The sequence below is a fragment of the Humulus lupulus genome, chromosome 9 (assembly GCF_963169125.1).
Source record: "Humulus lupulus chromosome 9, drHumLupu1.1, whole genome shotgun sequence".
Classification (NCBI taxonomy): domain Eukaryota; kingdom Viridiplantae; phylum Streptophyta; class Magnoliopsida; order Rosales; family Cannabaceae; genus Humulus; species Humulus lupulus.
Genome location: NC_084801.1, coordinates 47,385,548 through 47,397,993, shown reverse-complemented (window position 1 = coordinate 47,397,993; position 12,446 = coordinate 47,385,548). Strand labels below are relative to the sequence as shown.

Here is a 12,446-nt window from a genome sequence, read left to right as displayed (position 1 = left end):
TTATCTAGCTGACCCCGACTTGCTTAGGCCAAGCTACATTCAGTATGCTTATCATCTGCGCTGACACTCTTAGGCTGTTCATTCTCATATTACATAACAATTTTATAATCACATAGTACATGTATTCAATTATTGGGAACCTCAGTCCCATTCACAACCACAGGGTGTAGTTTTATTACCTCGAATCCTGAGCAAAGAATAAAGAGCGGTCTCGAGCACGATCCTCAGTCTTGAGCCTTAGCGATAATCCTAGTCACAATGTCAATGGGTAACTATCAATTCCTAATCCAAATAAATGTTTAGGAAACAAAAACTAGCCTTCGGGACCTCAAATTATACTAAACCGAGTAGTAGAATTCATCCTGAGTGCCTAGGTTTGAATCCTCGAGCCTCCCCGAGCCTAAAAGCTATTCTAGGCCAAAGTTGTCTAGGCGGGTCGTGACCTAGCCCTGAGGGTCACGACACACCTCAAGTTATAGGCGCAACCTCATGCTCCTGGGGGAGGCGAGCCGCGACTTGCCCCCTATGGTCGCGGCGCACCCTCAAGTCAGCAAACCCTCCCATGGCATTTTGGGCACCCAGGTCGCGGCGCCTATGAGCTGATTGCATCGCACTTTTGCAAACCCATAATTCTCTGGGTTTCGTCAGCATTTTACCCAGCCATAGCCTAAAAAATCCATCTAACCATACTCCCAAATTCATACAAACTTTAGGAACAAGTCAAGGACTCTCAATTATAAGTTTAGGCTCACAAACACTCAAAACCCAACTGAATTTACCATTCCAAACCAACAATCAGCCATCACCAAAAACCTAGACAAGCTCACCCTTATAACCAAGTCGAATTCAATCTATTAACCTAGATTCCCAGCAAAAAAACAAGACAAGATCCTTACCTCAGTTGAAGCTTTAATCCTCATAGATTTTTTGACTAATCCCAGCTCAAGTCTCTATGTTTCCTTCTATTTTTCCTTCAGCTTCTAGGCATAAGGAGAGGGAGAGAGAGAGAGATCGTGAGTGAGTTAGAGGGAAAGGGAGAGTATGTTCAGGTAGGTTCTGTCTTTTGTCTAGAGTCTTACAGAATATATCCTTTAACCCCTAAAAGACTAAAGTGCCCCTTAGACTAATTCAGCTCCTCTTTGCCTTTAAGGGTAAAATAGTTATTTTCCCCAGTTCTCGCTAATTCCTCAAGTGTTCATACTATTAACCAATTAATCTTGCCGTGTCCAATTAATTACCAAATACTTATTCATTATCCAATAAATCCCAAAATATTCTCTAAATTCCCAAAATACCCTGAGGCTCCCCCGAGCCGGGTATTAAACCCTGTTGTGACTATTTCACTAATCCGCTCACTAGGACCGCCTCGAGCCAAATACTGCAAATATATCCACAGAATAATGTGGTCTCAAACATTTATCACATAAAATCACATTTATGTTCTCAACGGGCCAAAATTACAAATATACCCTTATGAACAATAAAGGGCCCACATGCATATCTAATACTCATAAACATGAATATAATATATTCACATAATCATATTAATCACGAATGCCACATAGTCACACATTTAATCAATTAAACACGCATATATCCAGTTATCCCTTCCTGGCACGCTAATCAAGGCATTAAACCCTATTAGCAATTTTTGGTTGTTACAACTTAAACCTATGATAGCCCGTGATGTTGAAATGGTTTCTACTTGGGGAGCTACCACTTATGCCCAGGTTGTGGAGAGGTCACTCACTGCTGAAAGGTTGGAAGAAAAAATTCGAAAGGATTTAGCTACCAGAAGGGATGCCAGAAAGAATGCTTTCAACAACACCAATGACCAGAAAATAAAGTTTAGTGAAGGGTCAAGACCATATGGGGCAGATAAGAAGGTCAAGGATGACAATGGTAATAAAAATGGAGGAAATGGGAGAACTCATCCTGAGTATCCTAAGTGCAAAAGGTGACATCCAGGGGAATGTCGTGCTAAGGCATGCAATCAATGTGGAAAGGTGGGCCACATCAAGAGGAATTGCCCACAGCTAGAGTAGAACGCACCAAAGGAAGAACCAAAGAAGGATGATAGTTTGATTCCTGCACGAGTCTACACCCTTACTCAAGTACAAGCAGAGGCAAGTACATCTGTGGTCACAAGTCAGATCTCAATCACTCAAATTTCTTAATATGTGTTAATAGATTCAGCCGCCACTCATTCTTATGTTGCTGATAGGATAGTGGATAAGTTTTTTAGACCCTTTGAATTAAATGCGGTAGGATTTAGGACCATGTTACCAACTGGGGAGGTGGTAATAACTAGAAGATGGATTAGGGCCTTGCCAATGTGGGTGGACAATAGGGAGATATTTGTAGACCTAATTGAACTTGGAATGAAAAACTTTGATGTAATCCTTGGAATGGATTGGTTGGCTAAGTATGGAGTAACGATCGATTGCAAGAAAAAGATGGTAAAGTTCAAGCCAATAGGAGAGGAGTCGTTCATGTTCCTGGGAATAACTACTGGACCAAGAATCCCAATCATCACATTATTGAAGGCAAAGGAAATGCTACATGAAGGTTGCATAGGGTTTTTAGCGAATGTAATTGATATAGCTAAGGAGGCAGTACAAAATCCAGAGGAAACGAAAGTAGTACAAGAGTTTCTGGATGTGTTTCCTGAGGATCTACTAGGCTTACCACCCCATTGAGAAATCGAGTTCACCATTGAGTTAGCACCAGAGACTATACCTATTTCTAAAGCACCATATCAGATGGCACCAATTGATTTAAAGGAGCTAAAGACTCAACTGCAAGAGTTACTAGATATAGGGTTTATTCAACCAAGCCATTCTCCATGGGGATCCCAAGTGTTGTTCATGAAGAAGAAAGACGGTTCTATGAGAATGTGTGTATACTATAGAGAACTCAATAAGGTAACGATCAAGAATAAGTATCCTTTGCCAAGGATAGACGACTTATTTGATCAACTTCAAGGGAAGTCAGTCTTTTCAAAGATAGATCTTCGTTCGGGATATCATCAATTAAGGATTAAGGAAGAAGATATTCCGAAAACGAATTTTCGAACAAGATACGAGCATTACAAATTCTTAGTAATGTCCTTTGGACTTATCAATGCCCCAGCTGCATTTATGGATTTAATAAATCGAGTGTTTAAGGATTACCTAGACAGTTTCATTATAGTATTATTGACGATATTCTTATCTACTCAAGAATGGAAGAAGAGCATGAGGAACATCTTCAATCAACTCTTTAGCGGCTAAGGGAGCATAAGTTATACGCCAAATATAAGAAATGTGAATTTTGGTTACCCCAAGTGGCATTTTTGGGACACATTATAAGTAAGGAAGGAGGTATGGTGGATTCGGAAAAGATTGTAGCAGTAAAAGATTGGCTGAGACCCAGGAATGTGTCAGAAGTTTGTAGTTTTCTTGGATTAGCCAGATAATATTGACGGTTTGTGGAAGGATTTTCCAAAATCGCCACGCCATTGACAGAATTAACTAGTAAGAATTTAAAGTTTGTTTGGACAAAAAGGTGTGAGTGTAATTTTCAAGAGTTAAACGATAAGCTAGTTACTGCATGTGTATTAAGTCTTCCTTAGACAAGGAAAAGTTTTAGTTTATTGCAATTCATCAAAACAGGGACTTGGTTTTGTGTTGATGCAAGCTAAAATAGTTATAGCATACGCGTCAAGGCAACTAAAGGAATAATGTCGTAGAGACAAGAAACAGTGTCATAGAGATTATTGATAAGAAAGAAAAAGTGTTCAGAAATAAGACGATTGTTGACGGTGAGAACTCGTCAACTAAGTTGAGTTGGAAAAATTATCAAGTCAAGATCACTAATGGAAAAGCTGTAGAGACTTAAACAATCACTCAAGAACAATGATAAAACAATAATGAAGAATTCAGTCTTTCATTCACACTCAAGCCTTTGCTACAGTAAAATTTTCCAACCCCCTTTCAGGTGGTGTTCCAGTTTATTTTATAGTAGGCTCTAATGGCCTTAGGTACATGGTGGTCCAAGAGACCAAGTGATACATAAGTACTATGTTAGGGGAGTGGCTTCAGAGGTTGTGGTCGTACATCCAGTACATGAGTAGGTGTCAGGAGGATGTCTCCACTACTTGTCTGTACCCATGTTTGATGAGTGGTTGCAGGCATAGTGGCGCAGGTGGTAGTGGTGTCGACTTTGACCCTTGGCCGTAGACGTACGAACCATAACTCTTATCCCAGCAGTCCTACTGATACTGGTGTCCGTACTCAGTACCAGGTCATACAAGTATGTCCCATTCGACTCGTACTAGAGCCTCTAAGCATAGGGGTCTCAAGGTGTAAGGAATGGGACCCTTGGTGCATGGCTCTACTCACGTGGCCACTAGGTGATGTAGTTCTCATCCCTTCACGAGACCCCCTTGGAAGGCTTATTGATGGCGCGGCTCTCTTGGCTGTTCACGAGGCCGAGTGTGCTGCGGATGTGACCCCCATGAGGCCATGGGCAAGGCCACCACGGGGCCTAGATGGCGAGGCCGCTCCATGGGCATGGGTGAGGCCACCACGGGGCCTAGATGGCGAGGCCACTTTGTGGGCATGGGCGAGGCCACCACAGGGCCTAGATGGTGAGGCCACTCCGTGGGCATGGGCGAGGCAGGCCGAGGCCCTCGGACGCGAGACGGCTGGTGCGAGGCTTGGGCGCCCGGACGCGAGACGTCTGGGGCGAGGCCCTCGGATGCGGGACGACTGGTGCGAGATGGTGGTACGGGCTTCGCAGCTGGGCCATGACAAGGGGCGTCGCGCATGGTGGCCGAGCGAGGCCAGGGGGCGTCGTGCATGGTGGCCGAGCGAGGCCAGGGGGCGTTGTGCACGGTGGCCGAGCGAGGCCAGGGGGCGTCGCGCACGGTGGCCGAGCGAGGCCTGGGGGCGTCGCGCACAGGTGGCCGAGCGATGCCCACGGCATCGTGCTGGACGTCTGAACGAGGCCAGGGCGGCTTCGCGTCTATGTCTCGCAAATGGGGGGCTATATGGCAATGATCCCATAACGCATGGGTCTAAATTCGTGGCGTGATAGCGTGATGACTTCTCGAGACGGTGGTGGCCCGAGGACCTCCCATAACCCTCATAGTTTTCCTTGGTGGAATTTGGGCGTCCACACTTGCCCCCCAGTCTAGGAGAGGACCTTTAGGTGCTCTTGTAGACTATTCATGTTGATTCTTATAAATAGGCCCTCATGCATGGCCTAAAATCTTCACCTCACTTCTTTGGCTTATTGGTTTGGAGAGCCCTTCCTTTTTCAAGAGGTGAGGGGTTCTATCCCTCACAACCTCATTTTTGCCATAGTTCTTTTTATTTTACTTTTTCACTTCATTTTTTTTTTTTTGGAACTAATTTCTTGGCATGACTATTAAAGACTAACACATCTTCCTGGTCCATTCTTGCAGACGCGCATTTTCGACCCTTTGGTGCTTTTCGATCCTCAACCTCCTTTTGACCCCAACTTCGCTCTCTTAACTGCTTGAGGTATATTTTCTTTCCTTCTCCCTTTTATTTTTAATCGGGTCCAGACTAGCATTATTCGGGATGGGGTGCCTTAGCCTGAGCTCGTAGTGAGTTTGACTACACACATGCCCTTCTTTTTTATACCCTGTAGTGGGCAATTTAGGACGCTTGCATCTAGAGATATTAAGCCTATTCCTTTGTGTTTTGTAGCCATCCCCTCATTTATACGCGAATCCCCTTTTCGCTTTTGGGACGAGGTCTCATGGCCAGTGACGGCCCGTCCGACATACCTCCGGGGGCTGAATTTATCAACCTGTCCTCAGACTCAGAGTCCCCTGAGGGCAACCTTCACCAAGATTATGACTCCTTAAGGCAGGCCCGCATCCGCCACCTTGAGTACCTTGCTGAACTTAGGCGCAAAGTTTGGGTAGTGGAGAGCGAAATTGACTCGGTGTCGAGAGGAGACGGAGGACCTTCACCCCTAGACCTTAGTGACCATGTAGCGCGCCTTAGGATGACCCTTTTTGAATTATGGTGGGAGTTAGAGTTTATGGAGGGACACCTTCCGCCAGAACCTCCCAGCCCATCCTCGCCTGATGATGGTCGTGGGGCTTTTAGCGCCTCTCCCCGGCCCCTAGTCTCAGTTTTTCCCAGCTTAGTGCTTCTGCCGTCGCTCCCTCGATGGAAAACTCTTGCTAGGAAGAAAAAATGGAGGGTCAAGTGTTCTGCCTCTTCCTCACATTTTTCTTCTGATTTTGCAGATGTGCTGAAAGCACGTCGACAGGTATCTATCCAGGAAGAGGACGACGCCCCTTTACTGGCGTCCAGTCTGGTGTCACATGTGTCGTTCCAGAATACACCCTATATGCTCCTCAGGAGGCATGCCAGGCCGACCGCCCTAAGAAGGGTCATGTGGCTTTGAGTGAGCATATTTTGAAGGCGGGTGGCACCATTCCCTTTCACCCGTTTTTTGTGGCGGTTCTCAACTACTTCGACTTGGCCCCTCTTCAACTGTCACCCAACAGTTGGTTGACTCTAAGTTTCCTTTTTATTTGGTTCAAGGAAAAGGTCGAACGCGCCCCGACGGCGCAAGAGGTGCATTGCCTGTACAACCTCACGGCATCCCCCAAGTCCAAGGGCTTCTACTACCTATAGAAGGCCAACAACGAGCTCCCCTTGATAGAGGGCTCAGTGTCCAACACAGGGTCTTGGAAACAAGACTTTTTCTGGGTAGAGGGCCCTCTCTCTGTTCGTGAAGACTTTCGCGCCGACCCCAGTAAGTACCCTGGTCCTTCTTTTCTTCTTATTAGAACTTACTGTTTTGTACTCATGCTTGTACTGACACTGGCGTGGATAACGCAGAGCAATTTGCTGTTCCTTCAGTCATTGGGTCGGAGGCGAAGGTCGTGAATGACCTTATTGATGCTGACTCCGCGATGAAGAAGGCGGCATTCTTATTTACTGTGGCGAATCTCAATCGCCACCAGCTGTCCCCGGTCTCTGATCCCAAGCTCTTATGGTCGGTTACGGGGTCTAAGAAGTCAATGGCTACGCTGGCCGAGCCATTCCTAAACGATGGTGAGGCGGAGAAGGAGATGGAGGATGCCCCCCTTGAATGTGGGGGATCTCACCAGCGCCCCCTGTCTCCCGGGGTATGCCCCCTTTATGGCTCCCCCGACCAGGGCTTGGCCTTTCAACCTCAGGACCAGTATGTCGCATCGGGAGGTTATGCTTTCCCTGACATTGGTGGCTGCGACACCTTTCCTCAGGTTCCTCACGACATTGGGCCACCGGGGGTTGATTTCGTCGACCTTGCGGAGCCCCCTCTAATCTACCAGGGTCTCAGTTTTTCTCCTTCCCTGCGCCCCCTCCCGCTTCGGCGAGCGGGTCGTCCGTCCCTGTCCAACCAGATGCCCCCGGTATGGAGGGGGAGCCTTGGGTGACTCGGATGGCATCATCTTATGGACAGCGATATATTGAAATTGCCTCAGGCCTCCCTGTATCTGACTGGAGGGGTCTAGGGAATGTGACTCAGTCAGACCTTGGGGACACCCTAAGGCGCGCCGCGGCCTGGGTGAGTTCTTGCACCTTGTGTCGATTATTATTATGTATAGATGTACATGTGTTTTTCTTTTTGTTACTTATCGTTGATGCCATTAACTTTCTTGTACAGATCTACACCGTGTCTCTTCGGTATGCTGACACGTCCGGCACCCTCTCCGCATTTACTGCTGAGAGGGACTGCCTCATAGCCCGGGTCCAGGAGCTCGAAAATGAGCTTAACAAAACTAAGGTCAAGTTGTCAAAGGCCCGGACTAAGTTTTCCAACTTGTTCTCAAAGAGGGAGAAAGTAAAGGCCAAGACCCAGGAGCTAAAGGGCAAGGTTAAACGCTTGGAGCGCGAACTCCAGGAGGCCAAGGGTACTGCGGCTGCGTCGCAGTAGAGAGTTACTCAATTGGAGATCGAAGTCAAGGCCCTTAGGGCCGAACTATAGTCGGCGCAGGAGAGGAATGCTTCCTTGGAGGCGGAGAGGGCTTCCTGGGAGGCGGCGAGGGCTTCCTTGGAGGCGGAGAGGGTCACCACCGAGCGCAGGTCCATAGATCGTGCTCTTTACAATGTGTGGAGGCAGGATCCTAATTTTGACTTCTCCTCCTTTGGTGAACATGCCGTCGCTCGAGCGGCCTTGTGGAGTGCCCACTTTAGGAGGCCCTGAAGTAGTCTTGCTCCTTTTTTTTTTTTTTAACTTTGTAATATCATTATCACTGCTACTTTTCTTTTGGTAACTCTTGTACTATCTCAAGAACTCTTTTTTCTAATGTATAAATACATGTGTTGCTGTTTATTTCTTGTTCTACTGCATTTGAGGCCCTTTTAAGCCTGTATGATGGGGTTTGGTTGGTTCCCCTCTTTTATCTACCAGGCTGGAGGTCCTTCGGAGCCCATGCGAGAGGGTTCACTGGGACCTCTTTTGGTGCCTCTTGGTTGCTTCTATAAGGATATTTTGACCCCTTAGGTCCTAGTTATCCATTTATATATTCTTGTGCGCGCTTATTATTTCTTTGCGAGAAGTGTCCTTCTCGTCGTTATTCATAGTACTATTTTTGCAAGGGTCTCCTTTGGGACCCTTTTTGGCTAGGCGGCTTGGTGGCCGCTCTAGACTTATTATTATTATCGTCACCATACATTTTTTTGTAAGTCCCTATGGCCTCCCTTGGTGTTCACAAGGGTAGCTAATCCTTGTGATCCCAAGGGATGCCTTGTAAGGACTTCGTTTAAGGCCCTAGTATAGGGGGTCCCTTTGTTTTTGGGTCACTTTCTCCTGATGGAGGGCCCTTTTTATCCTTTTTTAGGGGCCTCCTTTTTAGAAGGGCTAGGGGTCCTCTTGGTAGAGGGTCCCGTTTAGGGGCCTCCTTTTTAGGAGGGCAAGGGGTCCTTTTTAGGATCCTTCGTTAGAGGGCCCTTTTTAGGTTCCCTTTGCTAGCCGCATGCTGTCGCCTCCTATCCTGCCCCCCAAGTGTCTGGTGAAATTTATTTCGGCAGACACTTTGGCTGATGCCCATGTAGCGAAGGAAAATAACACATGAGGTTGCAAACAGTTTCTCCCATAACATGCAGTTTCATTCATCACATTCATAACAAACAGTCTCATACAAATAGTTGTAACGGTACATAGGAGATTTTCATGGAAAATAAAATAAAAAGACTCACACCTACTCAGGAGGCTATCTAAGTAACCTCTTTGATTTCTCCCTATCATATTAAGACATCGTGCAACACTTGCCCTTTTATCATCGGGCGTGGGCGCCTTAATGGTAGTACTTCCTTAGGTGCTCCGCATTCCATGCTCGGGGTATGAGGGTGTCGTCCATGCGCGCCAGCTTGTAGGTGTTCGGGGGTATGCACTGAGCAACCTGGTAGGGCCCCTCCTAGTTCGCTCCCAGCACTTCTGCTCCTGGGTCTCGTGTGTTAGGGAGTACCTTCCTTAGCACCAAGTCGCCAACTCTGAAAGTTCTCTCTCGCACCCTCGAATTGTAATACCTTGCGGCGCACTACTGGTATACTGCCACCCTCATTTGCGCTTTTTCTCTCTTCTCTTCAAGCATGTCTAAGCTTTCGGCCAAGGCTATGCGGTTGGCCTCGTCTCCATATGCCTGTTCTCTGTGGGACTCAACTCGCATCTCAACCGGGAGCACGGCCTCGCATCCGTAAGCCAAGGAGAATGAGGACTCCCCAGTAGTTGTGCGTGGGGTGGTTCTGTAAGCCCACAGCACATTTGGTAGCTCATCTACCCAGGCTCCCTTCATCTTTTCTAGCTTTGTCTTCAAGTTCTTCTTAAGGACCCTGTTTATGACCTCCACCTGTCCATTGGCCTGTGGGTGCACGACCGCAGAGAAACTCCTCCTTATGCCCATTTCCCTACAATACTCCTCGAAAGCTCCTCCCTCGAATTGGGTACCATTGTCAGAAATAATTTTGTAGGGTACTCCATATCTACAAACAATGAATTTGTTGACGAAAGAGGTGATGTGTTTGGCAATTATCTTCACAAGGGGTTCTGCTTCTACCCACTTAGTGAAGTAGTCCACTGCCACTACCGCATATTTCGCTCCACCCCTGCCTGTAGGAAGAGCGCCGATCATGTCTATCCCCCAGATAGCGAAGGGCCAGGGGCTGGTCATGCTGGTCAGTTCACCTGGGGGTTTCCGAGGGTAGTTGGCGTGTCTCTGGCATTTGTCGCATTTCATGGCAAAGTCATGTGCATCTCTCTCCAAGGAGGGCCAGTAGTATCCTTGTCTCATGGCCTTCCTGGCTGTGGAAGGCCCGCTCTCGTGGTTGCCGCACTCTCCCTCATGTATCTCATGTAACACTTTCAGCGCCTCCTCTTCTTCTACACACCGCAAGAGTGGCATTGAGAATCCTCTTTTGTAAAGGACCCCATCTACCAGGGTGTATCTTACGGCCCTGTACACCAACCTCTGAGACTCGTTTTTGTCTGCAGGCAAGGTTCCTTCTTCCAGGTACCTCTTGATTGGCTCAGTCCACGACTCCCTTGGGACACTAATCATATGCACATCCGTGCCTTCGATGCTGGGCTTGGGTAAGTACTCCACGGGTATCGACTCCAAGATATCACCATCCTTGGTAGACGCCAGCTTTGCGAGTGCATCGGCATGGGTATTCTTTTCTCTGGGAATTTGCTCTATATTATATGCCACCAACCGTCCCAGATAGCCCTTCACCTTCTCCAAGTGGGCTGCCATCTTGGGTCCCCTCGCCTTGTATTCCCCCTTTACTTGGTACACTACCAATTGAGAGTCACTGAAGATATGAAGGCGCGTCACTCTCAGTTCCTGGGCTAAACGCAGGCCAGCCAGGAGCGCCTCGTACTCTGCCTCATTATTGGAGGCCTCAAACCCAAATTGGATTGCGCAATACATTATGTGTCCCTCGGGCCCGGTCATCATGATGCCCGCTCCGGATCCTCCTTTATTAGACGCCCTTTCAACATGCAAACTCCATTCCTCTAAACTCTCTCGCTCTTCCTCTGTAACAGGCTGCTCCCCTTCTTCATTCCTCCCTTCATTCGGCTGATGGGTGAACTCTACTATAAAGTCTGCCGGAACCTGTCCGTTGATGGAAGCTCTTGGGGTGTATACAATGTCAAATTGACTTAGCTCGATCGACCATTTCATCAGTCTCCCCGAGGTCTCAGGTTTATGTAAGACCTGTCTCAAAGGACTATCTGTCAGGACTTCAATTGTATGTGCATGGAAGTAAGGCCTCAACTTCCTCGAAGCCACTACTAACGCATAGGCCAATTTTTCGATCTCCAGATACCGGTTCTCCGCTCCACCAAACGCTTGCTGATATAATATACGGGTTGTTGCTGCTTCTTCTCTCCTTTAACCAAGGCTGCGCTGATGGCATGCTCAGACATTGCCAAGTACAGGTACAGCTTCTCGCCCTTCTCTGGCTTTGCCAACAGGGGTGGCTTCCCCAGGTGCTCTTTCAGCTTAACAAATGCTTCCTCACATTTTTCATCCCAAGAGAACGTTTTGCTCCCTTTGAGGATGTCAAAGAATGGGAGGCACTTGTCAGTGGACCTTGAGATAAACCTATTAAGGGCCGCCACCCTTCCCGTTAGGCACTGCACTTCCTTCTTATTCTTTGGCGGGCTCTTCTATATTAGTGCCTTTATCTTATCAGGATTGGCCTCGATGCCTCTGGAATTGACCATGAAGCCCAAGAATTTTCCCGAGGATACACCGAAGGTGCATTTGACGGGATTCAACTTCATCCGGTATTTCCTAAGTGTGTCGAACATCTCACCAAGGTCCTTGTTGAGCTCTGTCGCTTCCTTGGTCTTTACTAACATATCATCCACATACACCTCCATATTCCTCCCTATCTGGTTAGCGAACATTTTATTCACCAACCTCTGATAAGTGGCACCCGCGTTCTTTAGCCCGAAGGGCATCACCTTGTAACAGTAGAGCCCTTTATCTGTAATGAATGACGTGTGCTCTTCATCTGCTGGGTTCATTGGGATCTGGTTGTACCTTGAGTAAGCGTCCATGAAACTTAGTAATTCATGTCCCGCCGTCGCATCCACTAGCTGATCTATCCTTGGAAGTGGGAAGCTGTCCTTGGGACAAGCTTTATTCAGGTTCGTGAAATCGACGCAGGTCCTCCATTTCCCATTTGGCTTTGGCACGAGCACTGGGTTCGACACCCACACAGGGTAGAAAGACTCACGGATGAACTCGTTGGCCTTCAGCTTGTCAACCTCCTCCTTTAATGCTGCATACCTTTCTGGGTCTAAGGCCCGCCTCTTCTGCCTAACGGGCCTCGTGACTCCAAGAAAATACGTCTAGATTATTCTTCAAAAACCTGACCAACTCCTCCTTCACTTCATTTTGTAGGCTTCTCCCTATCTTC

The 12,446-nt window shown here is 47.5% G+C and overlaps 1 protein-coding gene across 1 annotated transcript; it reads left to right on the top strand.

The window, feature by feature from the left end:
* The first annotated feature begins 1,673 nt into the window (after window positions 1–1,673).
* Window positions 1,674–2,699, top strand: LOC133799679 (uncharacterized). Its single transcript, XM_062237678.1, has 2 exons — window positions 1,674–1,902; window positions 2,191–2,699. Exons 1-2 carry the CDS (start codon window positions 1,674–1,676, stop codon window positions 2,697–2,699), a joined length of 738 nt encoding a protein of 245 aa, XP_062093662.1.
* The last annotated feature ends 9,747 nt before the right edge of the window (window positions 2,700–12,446 follow it).